Here is a 14,743-nt window from a genome sequence, read left to right on the forward strand (position 1 = left end):
AATAACTTTATTTCTAGCATTTTCCTATTACAAATTATGCTGTTATGAATCTTTTGGTACTTAAGTATGGGGTTCTTGAATGGAGCAATTCCCAGAATTGGTTGAACCACTTCACAGCTCCAGAGGGCTAGCATGTCTGTCTTCTGACAGCCCCTTCAGCTTTGAATTTTCCCTTTTACCATATTCATAAATGGATGGTGAGCTGATAACCTCAGAATTTATATTTCTGATTTTTAATGATTTTGAACAATTAAATTTTTTTCTTTCATATGGGACTGGATCCTAGGATCATAGATGTGAAGTCCCCTAATTTAACAGAGAAATTGATCCAGGGATATTTATTTAAAAGTGCTTGGGGTCACACAGGCAGAAAGAACTGGGACCTGGACTTAGGTCCCCTCTCTCTCCAGAGCCAGGTGGCATACTACTTCTCTAGCCCACCACCACCCTCACCTCATCCTCTCTAAAACCAGCCAATTATTGCTGGAAGACATCCCTCTCTCCCTAGTAATGGGCACATTGCTACCTTGTGACTTTTCTCATTTCACTTTGGGAGAGCTTGAATTAATGGTTGTGTTGGAAATTTCTATTTGCGTTTAAGAAACATTTACCATAGCTCCTAGTTCTGACCTCTGATGTGTCCATTACATCTTGTCTCCTCCAGGCTGGACATCCCTGGGATCTTTCCTTGAACATTCATGATTTCAAGGTCCCTGATCATTCTAGTGTCCTCCTGCATGCTCTTTTCCTTGCCAATATCCTCCCTCAAACTGACACAACACTTCACATGGTTTGATCAGCAAAAGTACAGGGGTGCTATGTCTTCAGTTGTCCCCAAACATCATTTATTCCTTTGGCAACATCAGTTTTTCCAGGTTGTGCAGATGATTCTTTTTGAGCCTGTAGTACACTAAACCCCGCAATATGTTCAGATAAATAAACTTCCTTTATTTTTTACTGGTGAGTATGAATTTTTCATATCTGAATGTTTCATTATTAAATTTTATTCTTAATAGTTTCAACCCAATGGATGTTTTTGTATCTTGTCATCCAACATGCCATCCATGGCCTTTGATGTTGAATTGTTTTAGACAAGTTCAACCCTGTGACCCCTTTTGGGGTTTTCTTGGCAAGATACTAGAGTGATTTGCCATTTCCTTCTCCAGCTCATTATAGAATTGAGGAAACTGAGGCCAACAGGGTTAAGTGACTTGCCTAGGGTCATACCAGCTAGGAAATGTTTGAGTTCACATTTGAACTCGAGTCTTTCTGACACTGGGCCCAGTGCTCTTAGCTATTGATCTAGTTGCTACCACTGCCACAACCACAAAGAAAAAGAATGTTTCATAGCAAGTCTCCTTTTCTTTAAAAATGTCTATATAATAGAGGCAGCTAGGTGGCGCAGTGGATAAAGCACCAGCCCTGGAGTCAGGAGGGACCTGGGTTCAAATCCAGTCTCAGACACTTAATAATTACCTAGCTGTGTGGCCTTGAGGAAGCCACTTAACCCCATTTGCCTTTCAAAAACCTAAAAAAAAATGTCTATATAATATATGAACTGGTAGACAAATTTATGATAGAAGAATTACAAAGTTTTGCAGAGGTCAAAGTTAAATTATATAACTTAAGAGATAATTCAGGATAAATATTTTTGGATCCTATCATTAAAAAAGGGCACCTAGAATATTTATTTGAAATATTTCTTTGTTTCTTTTGGATAGTGAAATATATATGTATACTCACACACATATAGTTAAATATATAAATGGAATCATGACTGAAAGCTCATTTAGCTATTCAAATAGACCAGTTCTCTAGGATTTACAATCTTTGCAGTTTTATTTAAGAAATTATTTTGTTTGCTACTATAACCTGAACAGAACAATTCTCTTTTAAAAATAAACTGCTATGTAATGGGAGCCAGGGTATTGCAGTATGTCAAAATGCCCCAACAAGCATTTATAAAGCACCTGCTAGTTGCCAGGCCCTGTCCAAGATACTGGAAATAGACCAAAATGCAACATTCTGCCCTTGGGAGCTTATAATCAAAGGAGACAGCTGTGTGTGTGTGTGTGTGTGTGTGTGTGTGTGTGTGTGTGTGTTTAAAAAACACAATACTGTTTGAGAAGAGCTTTGAGGGGAAACGAGGGATTCTAAAAGGTAGAAGTGAGGAAGGAATACCTTCCAGATGTGGGGGCACAGCTTGTGGAAAGGTTTGAAAGGTGGATCCTATGGGATGCATAACAAGACCAGGGTGGCTGGCCTCCAGCATGTATAAATAAGCATCATGTAATAATGCCAGAAAGAAAGGTTTGCTGACAGACTGTACTAATGCTAAACCAATTTTGTTTTTAATCCTAGAGACAATAGGGAGCCACTGGAGTTATTGATCATGTTTGACACAGAACTGTGCTTCAGGAAAATCACTTTGGCTGCTAGGTAGAGAATTTGGCAATCTAATGAAAACCAGGAGATGAGGAAGACAGTTTTCCATTTTTATTTTAAAAGTGGAATAAGTTATGTCATTTTCACCTTTGCAATTAAGGCATGTTACACAATAAAAACTACAGACATATGAGACCTATCAAAAATTCTATATCTACATATCAATACAAAATGACATCTAAGGTGGGAGGTAGCAATTTCCTTTACATGGTGAATTCATCTTAAAATTGCTTCATTTTCAGTATAAGAAACAGCAGGTAAGTGTTTCAAATGTAAGTGATGAATGGACTGATTTTGCATAATAAGTATGCTTATAAGTGAGAAAATGTCAAAATTATATTTTAACTAGTCAAAAATTTGTTCATAAAAGATTTGGGATGATGAGGTATGATATTTTTTATTATCTCAAATGCCTAAGTATTGTGAAGAACAATAGAAAAATAGGAGCCATTTATATAGAAATTCATTTTTTTAAAAAAAGGTAATTACATATTAACATAGTTTTCTTAAAAAGTGACAGTGGAAGAAGGGATGAGAATGTAGCAGCCAATGCTTAATACAATAGTTTATGTTCAAATAGTCAAATCAAGATATCTCTTTAATCCTCAAAATCTCTACGAGGTAGACAGGGAGGTAGGGCTGCTTCTTAGAAGAATAAAACTTTGAAAAAGAGTATGTTGTTGAAATCTGGAAGAGTAAAGGTGACCAGAATCTTTGAGTTGCTGATGTGAAACTTGATTGAGCTTGTGCCAAGAGATGGCAGGGCATCTCAATCTACCTGGTATAGAATTGTCACACTCTAGAAGTAATTTTGAAGAAAACCTGGCACAAGGTATCCCTCTCTTTTGACTCATTTTATCCCCTGAGTCACTGTGTCCCATATAAATATCACAAAACACTAGCATGAGCCAGCCAGAGACTAACTCTTAAAAAGTAAGAAGCAAAAACCACCTTGTTATGGCTTGAATAATTCGTTGTAAAGTGCATTGATGTTTGCTTTAGGTTGGCTAGTTTGGGCCTTTCATTAGCACATGTTCTTAATATGGAGACTGCTACCTTTGTCCATGGAGAAGGAAAACATTGGGGGAAAGGGTTGTTTTTAAACTAAATGTGTCTCCGCTGGATGAATGTCTCGAGAGTGCATTTCCTCCGACCAGAGATGTTTCCGCTTCTTTTATATCCATTGCTCTTTTGTAGAGCTCTGCAGCCTTTTCAAAATCTCCTCCTTCATAGCTTAAAGAAAATGAGGAGAAGTTTAAAAAGTGGTAATTCTATTACCATGAGCATTTAAAGAGTGTATAGGATGAGGTGGTGATGTGGACAATAAAACTGGGAAGAAAATCAGCTGGTGGGGAGCATCTGAGCAAGTGCATTTATTCACTCAGGAGGATGAAAGAAGCCTCCAATCCCACAATCTCCTCTCTCCTGCTTCTGGGGATCTATCCCTGGGCTAGGATGGACAGGAGAGAAGGGGACTCAGTAGCACTGATGGAGGAAATACATGGAGGACATGGCAGCCAGTTTTTAAACAAGTTTTGTTGTTGCCTTTTGTGCCAATGTCACAATCAATTCATGATAAATTCTCCACCCTCCATCCCATGACACAGGAATGCTATCATAAAAATGTTGGGATCTGTTGGGACATCATATTTAACACTTCACTCAGTATTTTTTAATTGAACTATATATACATTAGCCATCAAGGAGCCTATATCATCTATTCTAACACCAGTTAAAATTTTAGGGTAGAAAATAATAAATACTGGTATCCTGTTTTTCCATTACCATCAGTGTATGAAATTATGTTACTTGGAAATATGGGAATAATTATTTTCCCCAACCATCTTCAAATGTACTTGTTAGTAAGTTTTTTATATTCATTTGTAAAGTATGCAAAAAAATTAAAAATATCTTTTTTCCCCTACAAGAGGTCAACTATATGAGGGGAAAGGATAACAATCTTACCTCAGAACAGCCAGATTTTTTAGCGTTTCACCTACTCGTGGGTGCATCCGACCTAAACTGTCTTCATAAATCTTTAATGCTCGTTCATACAATGGCAAGGCTTCAACAGGTTTTTTCTTTTAGTAAAGAAATAAACATGATGCTTATTAATATATGGTAAATATCCTTAATTGGTTAAATTAATATTCATGCATCAAACTTATTTTAATATGCACTTGAAAAAATAAAATAACTTTTTAGAAAAAACACTTTTATTAAGAGAATAAAGAAACAGTTTCTTAACCAGGAGTATGGTAAGGTTACTGGATGAGTGATCTTGTGTCTTAATTTAGTTACTTTTAAATCAGATAAGTTTTCAGTTTTACTTGCTTTGTCTCCTGCCTCTTTCCTTTTTAAAAAAATTACTTCAACAATCTATCATTTTATCTATATCAGTACTCCTCTTCATCACTACAGAGGGCAAAAGCTCTTTGACTTGATAGAAAGTCTTTAAGAGTGGCAATATATAGATCAGAGCAGGGCACACTAGTCTCAGAGGATGAGCCTCTGAACTGTGACCAAGCTATTCCTTTAGTAACAGATATTTAGCTCAGCACTTTCTCTGGTCTCCAAGCCTTCTTGACTCTGCAGGAATCACTAAATCTTGTCCTCTGTTGGCATTTCAGTCTTGCCCACTTGTACACTAGGAACTGGCATCAGTTAAAGGTTTTAGAGCATCATTGTCTCCCTACTTTATTAAGAGTATGAAGACAAGTAAAAGACAGCAAAAGGCATTAAACTTGTCCTTTAAACTTTAAGTTAAATTTCTTTTAAGAAAATGTACTATTTATTCCATCTGATTGGAAAGGCTTAAGGTACTAGCCTGGCAACAGTTTGGAGCTGCCATATTTAAGGAACAAATGAGCTAAATGTGAAGAGGCCTGTCAATGGAAAATTGTCTTATCAGATGATGAGTGTTTGGTTTTGGGTTTTTTTTTTTTTTTGCTGTGGTTTTTTTTTTTTTACTTCAGCCACTCATGAAGCTGCATGAAATATTTCTGCATTAGAGGAGTGCAAATACACTGAGAATAACATGGATCTTTTGACATATACTTTAAGAGGATTTTTTGAAGTTAAAAAGTCATGGAACTTACCATCTGGCTATAAAGAACAGCAAGGTTTACCAAGGCAGTAGCTACACTAGGATGTTTTGGACCAAAAGATTTCTGACGTATTTCTACAGCCAATTCATACAATGGCACCGCCTTATCAAGTTTCCCCTAGAAAATAAGAAATATTAAGAAAGTAACTAGCTGTTTTTTTTTAAAGAATTACATTATAGAATTATCTCCTGGTTCACTGCTCAAGATCAATTATGAATAATAAATTCACTAACTTCCCTCAACTACTCTCAAGATTTAATTCATTTCTTAACTCAACAAACATTTAAACACCCATACCACAGATAAGACAATGTACTGCATGTACGGTAGGGACACAAAGATAAAAGTTCAAAATGATTCCTGTCCTATGAAAAACTCACATCCAGTTACTGCCTTGTGTTCCAGGGATAAACGAGACTGGGCAAGGACGATGAGAGTTCAAAACCATATTTTACAAATTCCAGGCCTATAGTACTAAACTTATAGCTTATAGGTGAGTGGTAGGATGTGACAGCTGACATTTCCAAGGACTTGGAGGCATGTTCCCAAATATGCTGGTGGTCAGTACAAAGAACAAGGGAAACTAGACAGTGTTAAATCCTACATAAGAGGAACTGCTGCAAATATTCCTTATTATGTTGTTATAACTGATTTGTTTCAAGCTGAAGCAATAGGACATCAGTCTGAATTCACTATAGCATCGGCTACTGGACTGAAATGTGCAAACATCTGAATAATTCTTAACTTTCCTTCCCTTGAACAGATCTCTCTACAGAAATGCCCAACAGCAAAGAACTCGTTGACTTATTTACTGTATTTAATTCTTTACTTGTAGAACTCATTCTGGTTTCCAACTGCTTTATATATTTTGATGTCAGATTCTTCTCCAAAGTTTGGAGAATAAATTTTGTGTCGTGTTCTCATCTTTCATAATAATCCTGATAACTTTGCTCTGGAAGGGGTTATACACAAAGGGGTGGATGCAGGGGCTGCTCAATTTATAATATTATTGATTCAGAGGGGAAAGGATTATGCAAAAAAAATTCTCAAGGAACAGAAGAGGCCACTTAGACCCTACCTTGAGGGGCTTGAGGCAATTGGGTGTTTTCAGTCTTTGTGGGTGAACCTGTGCCAGTGCCTGCTTTGGTTCTTTCTTATTCTGTCAACTGAAGGCAAGTCCTGGTAGGTACTTTCATAAGCCAGAAAGACCTCAAGTCTAAGTCCTGGGATAGACTCAGTTGTGTCTAAGAATGGGCTCATTGGCAGATTGGCTGCCTATTGATCTATTTTTTGGCCATCACAACTCTCAGAGACAATCCAGTAAATCATAGACAAGTGACAGGAAATCATGGCCACTTCTTTTCATACTTTAAGGAAGTATGGAAGAATCACTTCAGAATTGAAAAGATATCATTTAAAAATAGGGTCCATAGCCTAAAATCACCATGCTGGTAAAAATGCTGACATAACATTTACAATTCTGATGTAAAGTGTGAACCCAATATATGGGCCTCTGAGATCTCATTTAATTAAAGAAGGGGTCTTCTACAACTTGTCTAAACTCTCATCTCATAAATGAGGGAACTGAAGCACAGGAAGATTAAGTGTTTTGCCCAAGGTTGCACAGATGGTCAATGGCAAAGTTGGACTTCTAGGCCAATGTACTTTCTCCTAAGACACAAAGCTGCCCTTATCTACGTCATAATTTCATGAGGCTCAAATTGCAAATGGACTTTTAGCTATCCATTTACTTGATAGAATAGAAAGTCACTATAACAGCCTAAAGAAAAGTTATCAAAGAAAAGTGAAATCGTTTATTTGACTACTGCTGATTTAAACGGAATAACCTATGTAGATAAAGAAGCATGATTAGAATGAACACTGACCACTTTCTTGTACAGGATTGCGAGATGCTTTCCTGTGTATGCCAGCGAAGGGTGATCGGGGGCCAATGCTCGCCTCCTGATGTCCAGGGCTCGTTCATAGAGTTCTTCTGCCTCTGCATATTGCTTCTTCTCATTGTAGAGAGCAGCCAGGTTATTCAGAGATTGTGCACAGTCCGGATGGTCTGGTCCCAAGACTCGCTCTCTCATTTCTAAGGAACGCTTCAGAAATAGATCAGCAGCTCTGTAAAAAGTAACAACCCAAATACTAAGGTAATCAGTGGGGTCTATACAGTTAAACTCTTGTAAGGCCCGATCTCCTCAGGTGAAATGAAATGGAATATTGAGCAAATATTTTATATTTTAACACATTAAGTAGACAGTTTAGAGAATTGGGACCAATATCCTGTCCTCCTATAAAAAAATCCCCAAATAATTGTTTTCCTAAATGCAAGTTTTGGGACATGAATTACCTAAACAATGGCTTCAATGTTCCATTTCCCAACCTAGATGATATAAACAGGATTTGCATAAGATTTTAAAATGAATGATTTTAAAACAAAAGTTCTTTAAAAAAATCGAGCTCAATATTCCTAAAATAGCTAATTGCTAATAGATTCTAATACAATGGTCTAAATGTAATATTTTTTTGAAATCCAAAGATTGCAACGATTTTAATTCTTTCTATAGTACAAATAAAATCCAAATAAAAACTTCTTCACAAATTAAAGGAAGGGGAAAAAACCCTTAGAAATGTCCTTGCTCTTAGTTACTAATTCTATATTGATGCCAAGGAGTCTTTTGACCAGGGGGTAGAATTTCCCATCTGAATTCATTTTTCCTAGATTTAACATTTTCAGTACTTTACTTAATTCAACAACCAATATTACCCCACAAGGAGAGTAGGGAAAATCTTTATTTGGGCTAACATTTTTCTAAAGGATGTACCTAGCTAGGGATGGAGGGATTCAACATGAGCAAATTGACCACAGCAATTCATTAAAAGTTCTAAATCATGATATGAGAATAATTGGATCAGTTTTGGAAGAGAGAGAGCAGCCACATGGATGAAATCATTGGGTTTATATAACTGAGTCTTTTACCTTTGATTATCATTTGCCACATCGACTGATATACTAAGAGGATGGCAGTCTTTGTTTTGCTAAACACTATGCATTTATGTTATTGAACAATTACTTTTTTTTAAAGTTAAATACTTAGACCTAGATGCCAAAATACTGAGCCCCCCCCAACATTTTGTTATTGAATTGTGTCGGACTCTTCCTCACCCCATGGATCACATATCTCCTGAAGTCTCTCTAAAATCACGTTCATTGCTTCCATGACACTTATCTACTCAACTTATCCTTTGCTCTCTCCTTTTGCTTTCCATCTTTCTTGATATCTGGGTCTTTTCCAGTGAATCCCATATTCTCATAATGTGGCCAAAGTATTTCAGCTTCAACTTCAGTATCTGACCTTCTAGTGAATAGTCTGAATTAAGAAACTGATTTAATCTTCTTGCTCTCCAAGGGACATTCAAGCCTTCTTGAGCCTCACAACTGTTGAGCTCAGCTTTCCTCATAGTCCAAACTCTGCTAGCTATACATTGCTACTAGAAAAATCACAACTTTGACTATATGGACCTTGGTTGGCAAGGTGATAGCTCTGCTTTTTAGTGTGCCATCCAGATTTGCCACAGCTTTCCTTTTAAGGAGCAAGCATCTCTAAATTTCATGGTTGCAGTTGTCTTCTGCCATGATCTTTGAGCCCAAGAATATAAAATCTGACATGCTTCCATTCTCCTTCGATTTTCCAGGAAGGAATGGGAGTAGTTGCCAAGTTCTCAGTTTTTTGGATATTAAGCTTCAAGCTAGCTTTTACAATCTCCTTTTTTTACCCTCATCAAGAAGTTTCTTGATTCTTCTTCACTTTCAGCCATTAGAGTGGTATCATCTATACATCTTGAGATTGTTGATATTTCTCCCAGAAACCTTAATTCTGTTTTTTGATTTATTCAGCCGGACATTTAGGATGATGTATTCTGCATATGTTAAATCAATAAGGTGACAATATACAACCCTGTCACATTCCTTTTAAACCATCAGTTGTTCCAATTTGGTCTAACTGTTGTTTCTCATTTAAGAAAGCATTCTTATCTCTTCTTACTATTCTCTGGAATTCTGTATTTTGCCCTTTTTCCTTCCTTCTTTCATCAGCTATTTATAAAACCTTATCAGATATCCATTTTTATTTTCTTTTTCTGTCAAATATTTTCTTCTTGCTGTCTTTTATACAATATTGTGAACTATATGTTCCTAGTTCTCCAGCTCCTCCATCTACCAGACCCAGTGCCTCAAATATATTCATCCTCTCCACTTTATAATCATAAGGGATATTATTAAGGTCACACCTATATGGTCTGATGATTTTTCCCTAGTTTCTTAAATTTAAGTCTAAAATTTGCATTCAGAAATTCATGATTTGAGCTGTAATCAACTCCAGGTGTTGATTTAACTAACTGTTTAGAACTTCTCCACTTGTCAGATTACATAAAGAATCTGGAACCAAGTGGAGTAACCTTCTAGAATGGATGTAAGAGAAACTTTCTTATGTATTATCACAAGCCTAGCTAGAAGTCAAAGCACAGCATATCTTTACTTAGTTTTTGGTCAATGCACTACTTACTCAAGATTATTCTGCAGATAATAGAGAACACCTAGCTCATTGAGGGTTCGAGCATTATCCGGTGTGTCTCTGCTTAATGTAAGTTCTTCTAACTGTAGGGCCCGTCGACGTAGGAGGGCAAATCCATACTAAAACACAAAGGAAAAAAAAATCAGTCATCAGTTGAAGCAATTTATAATTGCTTGTTAAGTAGATTTTCTTTGTTTTATAATTATTTAAGTCCTATCTTAATTTAAAATTATTATTCATTAAAAATCATCCTGATCCAGGGATTTTCATCATTCACATGCTAAATTTCATTAAAAATGCTTGTTTTCAAGCACATGATGGTGTTTCAGAAAATGATTTGCTAGCAAACTTTAGGTTTCATTTCATTTCTTTTTAAATGGGCAAAATTGGAATCATAAGGCTGGTCTCTTGATTGCCCATTAAGAAATTTACTTTTTTTTTTTAAGTCTCAACTTAACTGATACCATACGAAAGAACGAACAATTTAAAAACAAGAGAATTATAAACCAACTCACTAAGTCATTATTGAACATTCCCACTTCTTAATTAAAATTAGACATGGGCGGTTTTTAAACCTTGACAAACAGCTTCCAGGTGAGAAGGGCTTGGGGTTTAAAGAGCACATTTCTTATCCTTTAGGGTAGAGACAATTTAAGTATTATCACTATGATGATTTCCACAATAGAGATATGAAAAATGAGGCTTAGATAAAATTATTATGCCTAATTTTTAAAAAACAAAACCTGACAAAACTTTTAAAAATTTGTTTGTGAGAAAGGGAGGAATTTTTTCTTGTTTCCATATAATTTAATATGCAAAGATCTTGATCAGACTCTTGGTTAAAGAGGCCCTATTTCTTTATCTCCCTGAATATTTTTTAGAGTCTCAATCTAGCTCAATATCCAAAAGGGGTTCATAGCTCTCCTTTCTTGATTGATTGAACAACTTACCTACCCCACCCATAGTAATGCACCACCATATTAAACTGGAACTAACTAAACTAACCACCATATTAAACTGGAAAGGCCTTAACTAACACTTCAAGATCAAGTCCCTGACTTTCTGAAGGGAAAAAGGCCTGTGCTACACTATGTGAAATCCAGTTTTTAATCATTCTTAAGGTTTCAAATACAAAATGAAACAAAAACTTTAATTCTTTACCAAATTGCCTTTTCTTCTTGCAACTTTCTGTCGAATTTTAAAGGATTTTTTCCTTAAATGTTCAGCTTGTTCATATCTAAGAAAGTAATTTAGGAGAAAAATAAGCTAAAAGGAAGGAAACACATGTTCAAATATCACTTTGGTTAAAAATGAAATATTTTTAAATGCATAACTGAAGAAATATTTCTGATTACTAAATAATGCTGAACTTTCATCCAATGAAAATGTTCCTTAACTCCACTGCTCCACCAAAAAAGAAATCAGAAGAATGCTTATGAAATTTAAAACTTTTTTTTATTAGGTTTTTGCAAGGCAGATGGGGTTAAGTGGCTTACCCAAGGCCACACAGCTAGGTAATTATTAAGTGTCTGAGGCCGGATTTGAACTCAGGTACTCCTGACTCCAAGGCTGCGGCTTTATCCACTACGCCACCTAGCAACCCCAATTTAAAACTTCTAATGAAAGTATCTCATCTCATAAACACAAAACCAGATACTACAATAATGTATTAGGAAAAAAAGAATTTAACAGAATAAGAACAATCTCTAGGGCTTCAGAACAGTGTTTTTGTTTGGAGGTGAGGAAAGAAGGGGAGGTGCCTTTGTGCTCTCAGTACCTAGGACCTAGTGAAGCTGAATAAATGTTTTCTGAATGAGTCTTGCCAGGGATCTTAGATTTCATTTGATTCAACTCTCCCACGTTACAGAAGAGGAGCAGGAGGCAGGGACTTGCCCAACTGTTCAGACATTCAATGGGCTAGAGCCCAGGTCTCCCATCTCCCAGCCCAGGACATCATGATAGTCCTATTCACATCACAGTGACACTGGATGACCCAAGGTCCCACCAGATGACACAAGTTCCAGGTTGACTTGGTCGACCTTCCCAGTGGCTACTGCAGCAGTTTTAACTGCATCAGAAATTTGCTCTATAGTGTCTTGTGAGGCAAAATGAAAGTTTGAACTTGCAACACTTCTTAGTTACAAGCCGAATGCAGTGTGGTTCCTATCTGATGCTGTTACTTCATGCAAATCCATCCAAAGTAATTCTACTCAAACACACTGTATACATAAGTTATAAAAATCAAGAAACATACACTGAACATTCGCATCATGCTCATCACTTCTATTCCCCATTGCGAGAGACTGATTAAAACACAGACCAATCCAAACCTCCTCCCCTGACATGGCTTCACTCTTACTTGTTTTGTTTCTGATACAAGGTGGCAAGGGCATCAAGCCCCCGGGCAATAAGAGGATGCTCAGAACCATAAGCATTCTCCAGGATTTCCAGGGCTTGTTTATACAACTGCTCAGCATTGCCAAATTTTTTCCATTGCACGTAAACACTTGCCAGCTGGTGAAGGGACTGAGCCACTCGGGGATGATCTGGATCCAGAGCTGTTTCTCGAATTTCTAAAGACCTCTGCAAGGGAACAATAGCCTGTCCCCCCCCCCCCCAAAAAAAATCAAATTAAAACCGAGAATTCTTCGAAATCTGTTTTCTAATGGATATTTTCTAATAAACAACAGCCTGCTCTCAAATGGAAATCAAAATAAAACTTAGAACTCTTAGAGACCTGCTTTCTAACTACACGGAAATCAGTAAGGGGAGTAATAGTGAGAGTAAGGGTAAGTAAGAGTAAGGGGAAAGGACTATACATTTATCTACAATATGAAAATCCACATTTCCAGGGAGTCTCTAAGACCCTTACCTGACTGAGAAGGCCTAGGTCCTTGAGAAAACGACCCAGGGTTTCATAGAGGCCAGCTAAAGACATCATGCTTTCTTCACCTTCACAGTTTTTTTCATATTGCTTCAAGGAATCAAAATATTCGGCAGCCATGGATCCCTTGTCTCTCCCAACGAGCTGCCAGTAGCTCAGTAACTCAGCAAAATGTCCTCTGTTTTAACATAATAATTTAATGAGAAACTACAAACATATACATATACACACAGACCCAGGCAGGACAGACAGACAGATAGATAGACACAGACACAGACACACACACACACAAATACAATGACTTGGAAACAAAGTCCATACCAACTCAATATTAGTTTTGTCTGAGATTGAACTTTTTCCAGTTCTGATATAATATACAGAAACTTATCCTATATATCTACCCCCTTTACTGCAATTCAGTGGTTACTTTATACTAAATAGTAAATGTAGAATAACTGTTACTATGAAAACAAATAACTCTATGCTTTGTTTAAAAATGAAAGGCAAAACAAGCAAATGTCTTTACAAAGAATTTTCCATGAAGAAACATAGCTCTTTGACTAGTCAAATACAGGTATGTTCAGAGAAGGATTATGGAGTGACACCAACACATTAAGTTGACATTCACCATCGAGGCAGACAGGATCACTCTTAATGTATCTAATGGGGGAAAAAAAGACCATGAATTAATGAAGCTGAGAAAAATGATGGGCTCTAAATGGACTCCTCGTTTGCATTTTTATCACCAAGCTGCAAGACAAAAGAAAACATGTTTCTTTTGCAGAGAGTTCCAAGTTCAAGGGAGACTTGCAATTCTCCAAAACAGAAAAAACAAAACAAAGAACAATTAGTTTAGGGGTCATAAAGAATTAAAAAGTTAACCTGAAAAAAAGGGCACTAGAGAGAGAAATAAAAAATATTTAAATCCAAACATTTAGATTTGATGGGATGACAGGAAAAAAAATTCTGATATTTCTTAGTAAGTCCCAAGTTATAATGTTAATGCAGCAATCTATATTAAAAACAAACATGGCACTAAATAAAATAGATCTGATATAGAAAAAAATCACAAAGAATAGCCCTTTTATTACATTATGCTCATTAATCAGACTCCATTGAGCATGGCCTCTGGTCTCAAAATGAATTTGAAACATAGGAAGGAAGGATATACACATTTACTAGACACCTACTACATACTAGGCACTACTAAGTATTTGCAATTATTAATATCTAATTTAATTCTTTTAACAATTTAATTCTTCCAACAATCCTGGGAGGTAGATGTTGTTATTAACCCCCTTTTTTAGTTGAGGGAATGGAGGCAAACAGGGACTCAGTGGCTTGTCCAGGGTCACACAGCTAGTAAGTGCCTTGGGCTCTTTGAACTCAGATCTTCCTGACTCCAAGAAGTCTAGTGCTCTAGCCACTGCCTCACCTCAGTGCCACTAGACATAGAATCAGAGCTAGAAAGGACCATGAAATTTTGTCCTTTCATCTAGTCCCATACATCTTTTTTTTTTTAGGTTTTTTTTGCAAGGCAATGGGGTTAAGTAGCTCGCCCAAGGCCACACAGCTAGGTCATTATTAAGTGTCTGAGACCAGATTTGAACCCAGGTACTCCTGACTCTAGGGCCGGTGCTTTATCCACTGTGCCACCTAGCCGCCCCTAGTCCCATACTTCTTAACGTGGGTCTGGAAATTTTTTTTTAATTTGGATATCTACATTT

The 14,743-nt window shown here is 36.7% G+C and overlaps 1 protein-coding gene across 2 annotated transcripts in view; it reads right to left on the reverse strand.

The window, feature by feature from the left end:
- Positions 1–3,414: 3,414 nt before the first annotated feature.
- NPHP3 (nephrocystin 3) overlaps positions 3,415–14,743 on the reverse strand; it is a 45,746-nt gene continuing 34,417 nt past the window's right edge. For both annotated transcript variants that reach the window (XM_074195823.1, XM_074195822.1), the window contains exons 20-27: positions 13,005–13,194; positions 12,492–12,733; positions 11,294–11,369; positions 10,124–10,251; positions 7,439–7,679; positions 5,544–5,669; positions 4,411–4,526; positions 3,415–3,678 (exon numbers count right to left, since the gene is read on the reverse strand). In XM_074195823.1, coding sequence (XP_074051924.1) covers positions 3,498–3,678; positions 4,411–4,526; positions 5,544–5,669; positions 7,439–7,679; positions 10,124–10,251; positions 11,294–11,369; positions 12,492–12,733; positions 13,005–13,194 — 1,300 coding nt within the window. In that variant the 3' untranslated portion in view covers positions 3,415–3,497. The remainder of the gene's footprint in view (positions 3,679–4,410; positions 4,527–5,543; positions 5,670–7,438; positions 7,680–10,123; positions 10,252–11,293; positions 11,370–12,491; positions 12,734–13,004; positions 13,195–14,743) is intronic.

The sequence above is a fragment of the Macrotis lagotis genome, chromosome 7 (assembly GCF_037893015.1).
Source record: "Macrotis lagotis isolate mMagLag1 chromosome 7, bilby.v1.9.chrom.fasta, whole genome shotgun sequence".
NCBI lineage: Eukaryota > Metazoa > Chordata > Mammalia > Peramelemorphia > Peramelidae > Macrotis > Macrotis lagotis.